The sequence below is a fragment of the Camelina sativa genome, chromosome 15 (assembly GCF_000633955.1).
Source record: "Camelina sativa cultivar DH55 chromosome 15, Cs, whole genome shotgun sequence".
NCBI classification, from domain to species: Eukaryota; Viridiplantae; Streptophyta; class Magnoliopsida; order Brassicales; family Brassicaceae; genus Camelina; species Camelina sativa.
This window is the reverse complement of record NC_025699.1, coordinates 21896353-21908712: the sequence shown is the minus strand read 5'-3', so window position 1 is coordinate 21908712 and position 12360 is coordinate 21896353. Positions and strand designations below refer to the sequence as shown.

Sequence of the window (12360 nt, the reverse complement as noted above, 5' to 3'; positions counted from 1 at the left end):
TCATCTCAGGACTCCTACAGAGGATCCTTTCGGTTTGATAAGAGAATTTAGAATAAACCGATGGTCAAAGAATCTATTGGGAAAGCTTGGTTTGCTTCTTCTTCATCGTATGGTCAGAGAGCTACAGAAAGTCTTCGAAGATGCCGGAAGGCTCTCAGTACCTGCAAGCGAGAAAATGTTACAAACTCTCAGGTCAAAATAAACAGTATTCAAAGAGATATTGAAAAGGAACATGCTCTTCAGCATCCCTCCTTTTCAAGAATGGCGACTCTGAAGAGAGATATGGTATTGGCTCATCGAGAGGAAGAAAGTCATTGGTCTCAGAAATCAAGGGATAAATGGCTTCTTTCGGGAGATAAGAATACCAAATATTTCCACAGCTCGGTCAAAGCAGATAGGAACAAGAACGCATTGCTGAAACTTATAGATGGAGAAGGGGTGACTCATAGATCAGAAGCCTCAAAAGGAGATGTAGCTGCTTCCTATTTTCAGTCTATGTTCTCATCTTCTTATCCATCTGAGGAGGACCACCAATTTTTCCAAGATTTGACTCCTCGAGAAAATGATGAAATGAATGCTTCTCTAATTGCTGAGCTTTCTAAGGAGGAAGTAAGGCTTGCAGTTTTTGCTATCAATCCCTCCAAGGCTCCGAGAGCTGATGGAATGACAGGACTTTTCTTTCAAAAGTATTGGGATATAGTGGGAGACCAGATCACAAAGGAGGTTCTCAGCTTTTTCAAGGATGGATCTTTTGATAAAGAATGGAACTACACTCAGTTGTGTCTAATCCCTAAGAAGGTAAATGCCTCTTTCATGTCAGAAATGAGACCGATCAGCCTCTGCTCAGTGATGTACAAGATTATTTCGAAAATCATGGTGGCTAGGCTCAAGCCTTTGCTCTCTGATATAGTCTCCCCGAATCAATCTGCTTTCGTTCCGGAGAGATTGATATATGATAATATCATCATTGCGCATGAGATTGTTCATAGTTTGAGGACTCATGGATCTACTTCGAAAGATTTCATGGCTGTCAAGACAGACATGTCAAAAGCCTTTGATAGAGTGGAATGGAGCTATCTTCAAGCCTTGTTGGTAGCACTGGGTTTCCACCCTCGTTGGATCAGTTGGGTTATGTTGTGTGTAACTACGGTTTCTTATTCAATTTTAGTAAATGGTCAATCTTTTGGGATGGTGACTCCATAGTGAGGATTAAGACAAGGGGATCCTCTCAGTCCTTTCTTATTCGTTCTACGCACCGAAGGATTAACACATCTTCTGAATAAAACGGAATTGGAAAGAAGAATTTCTGGTCTACAATACTCTGAGCAGGGTCCTACCATTCATCACCTGCTATTCGCTGATGACAGTCTGTTTGTTTGTAAAGCAGAAGAACGTCAATGTGAAGCCCTCCAAAACATCTTGGATGCGTATGGAAGAGCAACAGGACGAACAATAAATCTCGACAAATCTTCCATAACTTTTGGAGAAAAAGTCGACGAAAGGGTGAAAGAACACATGAAGACCAAGATGAAAATCACCAATGAAGGAGGAGCGGGATCTTATTTAGGCCTTCCAGAGTGTTTCAGTGGCTCCAAATCAGATATGCTAGAATATATTAACGAAAGGATGAAGAGTAGATTTTCGGGATGGTTTGCTAGAACACTTTCTCAAGGAGGAAAAGAAGTCCTCATCAAAACAGTTGCAATGGCAATGCCAATCTTTGCAATGTCCTGTTTTAAACTGCCAAAATCTACTTGTTCTACACTTTCCAGCGCAATGTCTGAATTCTGGTGGAGTAATATGGAGAATCATAAGAAAATTCATTGGGTTTCTTGGAATAAGCTATGCCTAACTAAAGATCAGGGAGGACTCGGATTTAAAGATATAGAAGTTTTCAATCAAGCTTTGTTGGCCAAACAAGCTTGGAGATTGCTGCACTATCCAAACAGCTTCTTCTCTCTTTATTTGAAGAGTAGATATTTCCCAAATGATCAATTTCTTGATGCTACCCTTGGAGCCAGGCCATCTTATGCTTGGAGAAGTATCTTATTTGGTCGAGAGCTTTTGGTCAAAGGTCTGAGACTATGTATTGGAGATGGTGTGTCCACTAGTGTTTGGACAGGACAATGGCTTCAGGATGGAAGAATGAGAGCTCCACTGATGAAGAACCCCCTGATTAATTTGGAACTGAAAGTGCAAGATCTCATCGATCCGGTAACCAAAGGTTGGGATTCAAATTCTTTACAGGAACATTTCTTCCCCAGAGATATAGTGCTAATTCGGAAGATAAAACCTGTTGTTTCCTCATCGGATTACATGTGTTGGCAGCACAATAAAAGTGGTGAATATTCAGTTAGCTCTGGCTATTGGCTTGAGGCTCAGGCTCATAACGCAGAAACCATTCAAGAGGCAACTTGGCAACCTTCCCTGAACGCTATCAAAGACTTAATCTGGGATTCTCATGCTCCAACAAAAGTAAAGATCTTCATGTGGAAAGCAATGAGTGGAGCTCTCCTGTAGCAGAAAGGCTGTTGACAAGAGGAATCTCTCTAGATCAGAGATGCCAAATTTGTGGATGGGAAGGAGAGTCAATCAACCATTTACTATTTATTTGTCCCATCGCTAGACAGGTTTGGGCTCTCTCTGATATTCCATCTCCGGAGTCGGGCTTTAGTGAAAACTCCCTCTATCAAAACTTTTACTACATCCTTCGGTTAGCAATCAAAGCCCCGGGAGAGGGTAATGTGAGACGTGCTATCCCTTGGATTCTGTGAAATCTTTGGAAAAACCACAACAATCTTGTCTTCGAAGGATTGGCCTTTTTGGTACCTTAGATGGTAATGACAATGAAAGAGGATTCGGCTCAGTGGTTCCTAGCACAACTAGTGGAAGAAGAAGAAGCACAAAAAAAGGCTCCATGTGAGAGACCGACCAGATCAAGCTGGAGACCCCCAGATATATTTTGGTTAAAATACAACATTGCCTTCTCTTGGGATAAAGTGAAGTGTTCGGGAGGAGCCGCTTGGGTTCTCTGAAACTTTGAAGGTAAAGTTTTACTGCATTCTAGAAGATCATTCAGTATTATAGACTCCAAAAAACAGATGGAATTGGAATGCTGGATGTGGGCGCTAGAGAGTCTCAAAAGTCTCAAAATTACAAGAGTCATTTTCGCTGCTGAGGAAAAAGATCTGATACAAGCGATCTTGAGGCCAGAAGTTTGGCCATCTTATAAATTTCAATCTGAGATATTGCTAGCAGGTTTAAAGCAGATACCCTTTTGGAAACTTCAGAAAGAGGATAGAAGTGCAAACAAGGGAGCATTTCTTATCGTTCAAACCGTTACTAGGGAGGATCGAATACAATCATATGTTGCGGTTGGGCATCCTTTATTGCTGCAAGACTTGTTCCTTCAAGAGAGTTTTGTTACTGTTAGGTAATGGTTTTTTGGACTCTCCTACACGCTGATGATTGTTATCGATCCTTATCATTTTTTGGTATATTTAACTTGTGGGCTTCAAGGCCTTGTAAAATAATTTTGGTTTGGTTTATAATGAAATATTCAGACGAAAAAAAAAAATATGTAAAGAACATTTAAAATATCACTTTTTTTTTTGAACAAAGAAGAAAATTTAAAATACAACTAAAAAAAATTGTTTACCACGAATATACTTTTTAATACATGTATATAATTAAAAATAGAAAATTTTGATGGCTTTCGATTAATTTGTATTTACAACAATAAATGTAAAAAAATTGTTTAGATAAAACATAAATATGTAAATTATTTTATATTAATTTAATTTGTATTTACATGGCATTATAGACTTATAGTATATTTATACAAAAAAATTGAAAAAAGTGTGTAATAAATTTTCAATTACTCAGTAAAAATATTAGAGTATATTTTTCTATTTTATATAATTAGTAAAGAGTTTGAACGTGTATAAAGTTAGCTTGGAAATGATAAATTTATTACTTATAAAAATTCTGAAATTACATGTGAAAAAACAAATTAAAATAAGAGTTTTTTAACAAAATTGCCACATTTGTTAATTAAAGTTGTAGGTTCTACCACATTTGGTTAGGCCTTTTTTAATGTACCACATTGTAAAAGTTGAATTACTTATAACCCGGGACGACGTTGTCGAAGGTTTGTATAACAAAAAATTAATTTGAATGTTTTGTCAGTGTGCATGTCTTGTCTTTTCATATTTTCCTGTAGAAAACAAATTATTTGTTTCTCTGTTTTTTCATTGGGTGCATTTATTATCGATATCTCTCATCTTTCATCTCTCATACTCAATCCGAGAATTTTCTATAATATTACTGTTCTCGGTCGCCGGAGTTTCCTATGCTCAACCAAAGTTGTTGGCGGCGAAGTTTGTAAGTTTATTCGATGTTTCCGGCAAGTTTACCCAACCTTTTTTTCTAAATTTGTTTTCATCACATCAGATTGAACTGCAACTTCAACGGTAGACCCTCATCGGAAATGAAAACTAACATTTCCGCCGGTGAGCAGAGCGCAGATCTTGCACCAGCGTTAAGCGTTCCTTTTTTGAAGAGTTGTACGAAGCCTCCAATTGGGTCGATTCTCCGGTATTTTTTTGTCCTCCATATATATTGCTTATTTGTTATTTGTTTTCTCTCAATCATTACCAACCATTCTTCCCATATTTTTCCTCGGAAGTTGCAGATTGTGGTCCACCGTTGCAGATTGTGGTCCATGGTGGATCTCTCAATCATTACTAACATCGGAGATTGTGGTCCACTCACTGTGAAATACATCGAACTCCACGCACAATGGTTAGGCTTTGATAACCTCACGGAGCAGATGGTGGACGACATTAGAATGAGTTATGCAGTAGATATCTACCAAGAATTTGTTGTCAATTTATGAATTTGTCCTACTTTATAAATGTTTTCGGTGTTTTCTACTATCAAGGCCTTTCTTTTCTTTTATTTGAATTTTTCTTTCGAGGCTGTAACTTTTTTAAGTATTGCATTTTCATTTTAAATTTGCTTTAAAACTAGACCGTTATGTCTACTGATACTGTGTCCACATTGTGATACTAATAACTTGTCTACGAGGTCGTTTATTGTCCACTCATAATTAGGCTCGTCCACAAGCGTAATGATATCACTCAAGTTGCAATGCTAAACATAACACCTTCTCTATTGAATTATGAACTTATTACCATTAACTTTTCGAGTTCTCTATTATATAGTCGGCATTTCCTATATTAAACACATTTGTCTACTTAAATACTCTTGTCTACTTAAATATTCTATACTCTTGTCTCCATGACAAGTCTGGTTAAATACTCTTGTCTATCCATGCTTATGTTCTATACTCATGTCTCCATTACAAGCCTAAACACTCTTGTATACTTAAATACATTTGTCTATTAAATGCTTTTGTCTACTCTTTGGACTTCACAACTTTCCTCTCCAATGTCGAAAATTCCTCTTTTTATGAACATACTAACTCGTTCTCATAAAATCAACAAATTTAAGTAAAAAATCATCATAAATTCTTACCTACCTTCGTCGTCGTCCACCATAAAAAAACACCCAGTTCGTCTTCTACTCGTTAACGACAAGAGCTTGTCCTTTTCAAACACCAAAATTCATTATTTTAAACGCTAAAATTTCTTGCTTCCTTTTACCCAACAATCTTTCCCTTTGTCCACATTTAATGCCAATTCACGTTACTCATGTAATTAATGCCAAGTCCTAGGTAGTCTGTCATCGCCCAACACCTACGTTTTCTTGCAGCCTCAGCTAATGGGGGTATAAGCGTCATTAAATTTGTTGTCAATGTGGTATATTAGGAAAGGTTTTGGAGATGTGGTATAATCAAAAACTTCTATAGTTAATGTTAGAGATGTCAAACGGGCCGGCCCGCGTCCATCTGGGCCATCCGCGGCGGGCAGTTTCAATTTTTTGGACCGCGACGGGCCGGCCCGCTAAGCCCGCGGACATAAAAGTTATGTCCAAGCCCGCCCCGCTAAGCCCAGCGGGTTAACGGGTCAGCCCGCGGGCCTAAATAATACATTATCAAAATAAAATAAAATTAATAAATTATAATTTAAAAAATAATTTTAAATAAAATTAATGTTTATATTGATTATTTATAGATGTTTTAATTTTTTATATTAAATTTATTTGTATTGTCACATAATTTTAAAATATATATATTTAAAATAATATAAAAATAGTTATATATCTATATTAAATATTCATTTTTATTTAATAATTGAAGACCGCGGGCCGACCCGCCAACCCGCGGACATAACCCGCTATAACCCGCAATCCGCTTGGGCTAAGCCCGTAAAGCCCGCTTTTTAATGGACTTAATATTTAGTGTCCATACCCGCCCCGCATAGGTATTATTTGAGCTAGGCCCACGGGCATGGAGCCCGCTTGACACCTCTAGTTAATGTGGTACATTTAGTAAAATTTCCTTAAAATAATGTCAGTTTTTCAACACGAGGTCAATTCTTAGTCAAAGAAGGACAACACGCAAACAAGAAAGAGAAAGAGACAGCAAGCCGACAAAAAAAAGCACAACTACAAAAAGATACTGAGGAACGTACAAATAACAAACTCCAAACTTGTTGTTGACCAATCAAGACCATGGGAACTCAAACTCCTCGTACCTGGTCGGAGCTCCCTCCTGATTTGCTGGAATCTATTTACAATCGACTAAGCTTTACTGATTTCCACCGCGCCAAGCTCGTGTGTTGGAACTGGAATTTGAGTTCGAAGCTAACAGTTCCCAAGAAAATTAGATCTCCATGGCTGTTGCTGTTTCCTGAAGACGACGAAGACGAAGATGGTTCTGGTTCTGTGCTGCTGTTCAATCCAGAAGAAGAAGAAAGAACATACAGAACAAAGAGAGACTTTTCAGGGACTCGATTCCTTGCAAACTCAGGTAAATGGTTCCTAGTGATAGATTCTCGATTCAATCTCTATATAATCGATGTGTTTAGCGATACTAGGATCGATCTTCCCCATCTAGAAGAGTCTCTCTTAGATAAAGAGGAATCCGAAGATTTAAGGGGTCTTTTGTGGGTTGACGAGAAGACGGCAGAGTACGTTGTAGTCTTGTTCTTCAACTTCCCTAGCGGTAATGTTGGCTTTTGCAAGAAAGGTGATGATCATTACACTAAAATCCCGCTGCATCGCGGAGTACCATGGAGGTTAGAAGGCTTAAACGATGCGGTACTCTTGGGTTACCGTCTTTACATCCGCACGCAGCTTAGCTACATTCGGATCCTAGATTTGTCTAAACAACAAGGCTCTGAGGATGTTAACAAGTTTGAACCATTCCAACTGTTTTTTTCCACTCAAGACTGTAGCATTGCGGTTACAACAAGAGGAGAGGTTTTGCTGGTTAAGAGCATCCTCGACAATACTAACATTGTACGCTTCTCCATCTTCAAGGATATAGACTACAATCCGCAAGAAGAGGTTGATTCTTTAGGTGATGAGGCTCTGCTTCTTGACTTGGGTATTCCTGTGCCTAGCATCGCACCAAACTCCATCTATTTTACACGTCATGGTCGTATCTATCGCAAGGAGCATTTAAACCTGGACATTTGTGTGTTCAATCTCGAAACCAAGACCCTCAAACGCTTCTCTCGTCTCTCCAGCAGGAACCTCAAGGATGCTCGATGGTTTCTTCCGACCACTTGACATTTCCAAACTTTTTCATTTAATTTCCTCTATGGTCTAGCCGTCTAGTCGCCTGTTTTTTTCTTTCTTTTCTTGTTTCTTTTCTTTTGGTGCTTTCTCGTTCTGAAAATTATGACATATTGCCTAATTAGGACACACTTGATCGACTTTTGGCACTTTTGTCATCAAATCAAGTTATCCATTGATATATAAGTATTTGTATGAAAATAAATGTAGTATCATATTTAACCATTTGTATTTATGTGTATAATTTAAGTAATTTAAAGACAATAAACGATACTTATATTGTTAATTCCGAAGTACAATTGGTAAATTAAATTTTATTTGTAAAATTTACATAATTAAACCTTTGACACTTGAATAAATATCAAATTTGAAGTTATAGTTTAAATATTTTAGATACTTTTAAATTATTAAAACAATAATATTTTTACGGATCGTGCTATGGACCGGAGTAGAGTTTACACATAAATATAGTTATATAGTTTTTTACGGATTGGTTTATTAAAATACATAAAATATTTTAATCTGATATCAAATAAGTTAACGAAAAGTGTTAACTGGTACCAACACACAAAAAATATAATTCAACTAAAATTATAAATACTAAATATTAACCGAAACATATTAAAGCAAAAAAATATAATATATATATATATTTAATAATTATTAGAAAAAAATATTTTACGGTGTACTACATTTTAAAATCTAATAGTAATGTAAAAAAATAGTCACACATTAGAAGTGGGATCAACTTCTGTTTGGTCGCCGCAAATGGTAAACTTAACCAAATAAACCACAAGATAGAGAGGATTATTAGGTGTTAATCTCTATAAATTTATAAAGTCGGGACCATGAAATTTTAATAATTTATAGAGGTTTTAATTTATCGATAAATTAATGAAATATTAATTTATAAAAAATAATTTTATTTTGATAATTTTAAAAAATAATTTACTAAAACATAAGATACTTTTGTTATAAATAACATTTTTATAGACATTTTTTAATTTATAATCTTGGCTATCGTAATAGAATGGATGCCAATAGTTTATTAGATTATCCAGATGAAAATGATAAATGCTCAGAAGTTCAGAGTTTAGAAGAAATTGCGGCTACTATCCATCATGGTGATGATGAAGTGGAAGAAGATATTGCAGTATCTTTAGAACCAATTACACGTAAGGAAGCAATTATTGCGTCTAATATTTTTGACAATTTTTGTTAGTGATTTGAGAATACAACACTAAAAGTTTTTGATGCATTGAAAAATATTAAATATGAGCTCCAACAGGAATGCAAATTCAAAAATAGCTAAACAATAGTAGAATCATATTTCAATAAAAAAATTTAGATATATATATATATATATATATATATATTCAGTTTACATCATTATTAATTTATAATATTAATGAGACCATATTTTTACATAGGATTTCTAAAAGATTATTATATTATTGTGAAGTGATCTTAGTGGAGTGCAAATGGTAAGTCCTTAATATACAAAGCACCATCACATCAATGATCGAGTGTCATTTCTTACTAATACGAATGTCGGGATTTGGTTAATAGATCGGTCTGTTGTGGTATGATGGTTGACAAAAAAAATTATTATCTTATTATTTTATTTCTGTCATTTTATCAAATATTAATTTGAAAATTATTAATTTATAGAGGTTTTAGATGCTAACAAATCCTTTACTGTGATAGGCTGGGTCAATGAGAATTGTCGATTCGGTTAAACCGGTTGGGCAAAAAAAACTGGTTTGTTTCACTCTCGGACCAGCTCGAACCCTAATTTATCAGTCTTTCACTCAAATCACATAAAAGCCTGACTCTGCGACACTGTGTCGCGTTGCCCCTTCAGATTTTGAAATCTTTTTTTTTTGTTCGAGGCGAAAACAAAAATGTCGTTGACCAATCAGCTCTCTTCTCCAATGATTTCATCATCATCTTCTTCTTCTACATTCTTATTAGCACCTTCATATCTACATGCCAGGTACTCCTCTCGCACTCTCTCTTGCTCCTCTTTTACTTTGATGATGGATTCAATCTCCTGATTAGAGAGTTAGAGAGCAATCTGATTTGTGTTATACCGCTTGCAGACCTCGAAATGCATCTCTTCCAATGGCTAAAAGGGCCAGTTCGATCAAATGCGAGGCTTCTCAATCAGAAAAGATTGGTGTGAATCTCTCTTTCAAAATCATAACTTCTAGTAAATAAAGCTTTGAGCTTTGCTAATTGGGTCTAATCTCTGTTTTGCTTTTATCATCTACAGAGTACAAAACAAGTGTTTCAAGGAATTCAAACATGTCCAAACTCCAAGCTGGGTATCTTTTTCCAGAGGTTTGTATAATCGGATTCTGTTTATTTGGTTTTTTCTTAGGACAAATGTTGTTGTGACATTGTGTTTCACTGAGTTTTTGTATAAATTGCAAGCAGATTGCCAGAAGAAGATCTGCACATTTGGTGAAATACCCAGATGCACAAATTATTAGTCTTGGAATAGGTGACACTACTGAGCCCATTCCTGAAGTCATTACTTCTGCTATTGCAAAAGTAACATTTTTTTTTAATCTCTTTTCTCTTCCTTTTTAGTTCCCAAACATTGCATTTTTTGGTTTATAAGTCAATTTTGTTTTTGTTCTCTGTAGAAAGCTCATGAGTTATCCACAATAGAGGGTTACAGTGGTTATGGTGCTGAACAAGGTGCAAAGGTCAGTGCAGTCTTCGTTGCTACTTTAATCCATTCTTATTTGTCAGTGGAAGATTTATTATATGTATAGTTGTACTAGCTCGGAATATGAGCTCAAGTGGATATGTCAAATGTGTTGAGTTGAACCATGAAGCTCCTAAGCAGTGTTAACTCTATGATCTGGGTCTTGATAAGTCCATGAATATTGTTAAGCTTTTGCATTTCTTCTGTGTAATGGATTCTGTTCTGCAAACTGTTTCTGTAGTGAAACAGGAGATGAGAATCATGTTTCATGTTTTTGAATCATGTTGCATCATTTGGTGAATCTTGTAACTAACTGAAACTTTTGTTTGAACAGCCACTGCGATCTGCTATTGCTAAAACATTTTACGGTGGCCTAACCATAGGGGATGATGATATTTTTGTTTCTGATGGTGCTAAATGTGACATATCACGTCTCCAGGTTTGTTTTTTGTGTATTGCTTTGACAAAATAATCTGATCAAATTTCAAGATAAGAACAATTCTTTTAGAAACTGACCGGTTGTGTCTTGATACCACTTTGTTCAGGTTATGTTTGGTTCCAATGTTACAATTGCTGTCCAGGATCCTTCGTACCCGGTAATCTAACGAAACATGAAGCTAACTCTGGTTAAATTCTGTTAATTTTCTACCATCTTTAAACTTTTCAATTTTGATATACAGGCTTATGTCGACTCTAGTGTTATTATGGGTCAGACGGGGCAATTTAACACCGAAGTCCAAAAGTATAGGAACATCGAGTACATGAGATGCACTCCAGAGAATGGCTTCTTTCCTGACTTAACCACTGTTGGTCGAACGGATATAATATTTTTCTGTTCCCCAAACAATCCTACTGGTGCTGCCGCCACTAGAGAGCAACTAACACAGTTGGTTCAGTTTGCAAAGAAGAACGGATCAATTATAGTGTATGATTCTGCATATGCAATGTACATGTCTGATGACAACCCGCACTCCATCTATGAAATCCCCGGAGCTGAGGAGGTAAAGCTGACTCTAAGCTGTGATTTTGATGTATGTTATTTACGGCAATGCCACTAAACCGACTCTTGATTGGGAATGCAGGTGGCGATTGAGACATCTTCTTTCAGCAAATATGCAGGTTTTACTGGAGTGAGACTTGGTTGGACTGTGATCCCAAAACAACTGCTGTATTCTGATGGATTCCCCGTTGCTAAAGACTTCAATCGTATAGTCTGTACTAGCTTCAACGGTGCCTCTAACCTCTCCCAAGCTGGTGGACTTGCTTGCCTCTCCCCTGAAGGGCTTGAGGCAATGCGCAAAGTGATTGGATTCTATAAGGAAAACACCAACATAATCATCGACACATTCACTTCGCTAGGCTACAATGTGTATGGAGGGAGGAATGCACCGTATGTTTGGGTAGAGTTCCCGAAACAGAGTTCGTGGGATGTGTTCTCAGAGATTCTAGAGAAGACACATGTGGTTACAACGCCGGGGAGTGGGTTCGGACCAGGAGGTGAAGGGTTTGTTCGTGTTAGTGCCTTTGGACACAGAGACAACATATTGGAGGCATGTAGAAGATTCAGGCAGCTCTACAAATGAGGAAACACTAATCATCCCAATCTATTAAGAATTTAAAATCAATCAAGCTAAAGTTGTAGATTTTTAATAAAGTTGTTGGATATGAGACTGTTCATTTCATCTCGAGTTATATGCGAAAACAAGTATTTGAAACATCATACAAGACTTGTTTGTTTTCTTGTGGTTACAAACATAATGATCGTCACACTGTAGTCTATAGGTGAGTCTTCTGGAGTGGAGTATATGTTGTTGCATATATATATGGTTGTCAAGTTTCCAAGATTTTTAAAATATTATACATACTAGGTGATAACCCGTGCTACAGCACGGACAAAAACGTTTATTATATTTTTAAATTCTTAATACTGTATGAGTTAC

General features: G+C 36.5%; 3 protein-coding genes across 3 annotated transcripts; all 3 read left to right on the top strand.

Moving 5' to 3' along the window:
• LOC109129144 lies at positions 61–2520 on the top strand. Its single transcript, XM_019236788.1, has 2 exons — positions 61–1128; positions 1330–2520. Exons 1-2 carry the CDS (start codon positions 61–63, stop codon positions 2518–2520), a joined length of 2259 nt encoding a protein of 752 aa, XP_019092333.1.
• On the top strand, positions 6620–7990 carry LOC104747310 (F-box protein At2g14290-like). Its single transcript, XM_010468931.1, has one exon. It carries the CDS (start codon positions 6637–6639, stop codon positions 7696–7698), a length of 1062 nt encoding a protein of 353 aa, XP_010467233.1. The 5' UTR covers positions 6620–6636; the 3' UTR covers positions 7699–7990.
• LOC104747309 (LL-diaminopimelate aminotransferase, chloroplastic-like) lies at positions 9532–12159 on the top strand. Its single transcript, XM_010468929.1, has 9 exons — positions 9532–9700; positions 9807–9883; positions 9980–10047; positions 10144–10260; positions 10356–10418; positions 10755–10859; positions 10966–11016; positions 11101–11421; positions 11503–12159. The coding sequence occupies exons 1-9, from the start codon at positions 9609–9611 to the stop codon at positions 12001–12003; spliced, it is 1395 nt and encodes a 464-aa protein (XP_010467231.1). The 5' UTR covers positions 9532–9608; the 3' UTR covers positions 12004–12159.

Bases quoted from the DNA above. Each gene is read 5' to 3' on its own strand.
- LOC109129144 (XM_019236788.1), top strand. From the start codon at position 61: ATGGTCAAAGAATCTATTGGGAAAGCTTGGTTTGCTTCTTCTTCATCG. The intron at 1,129-1,329 runs GTTATGTTGTGT...TACTCTGAGCAG, and splicing joins ACCCTCGTTGGATCAGTTGG to GGTCCTACCATTCATCACCT.
- LOC104747310 (XM_010468931.1), top strand. From the start codon at position 6,637: ATGGGAACTCAAACTCCTCGTACCTGGTCGGAGCTCCCTCCTGATTTG.
- LOC104747309 (XM_010468929.1), top strand. From the start codon at position 9,609: ATGTCGTTGACCAATCAGCTCTCTTCTCCAATGATTTCATCATCATCT. The intron at 9,884-9,979 runs GTGTGAATCTCT...TATCATCTACAG, and splicing joins TTCTCAATCAGAAAAGATTG to AGTACAAAACAAGTGTTTCA. The intron at 10,860-10,965 runs GTTTGTTTTTTG...CACTTTGTTCAG, and splicing joins GTGACATATCACGTCTCCAG to GTTATGTTTGGTTCCAATGT.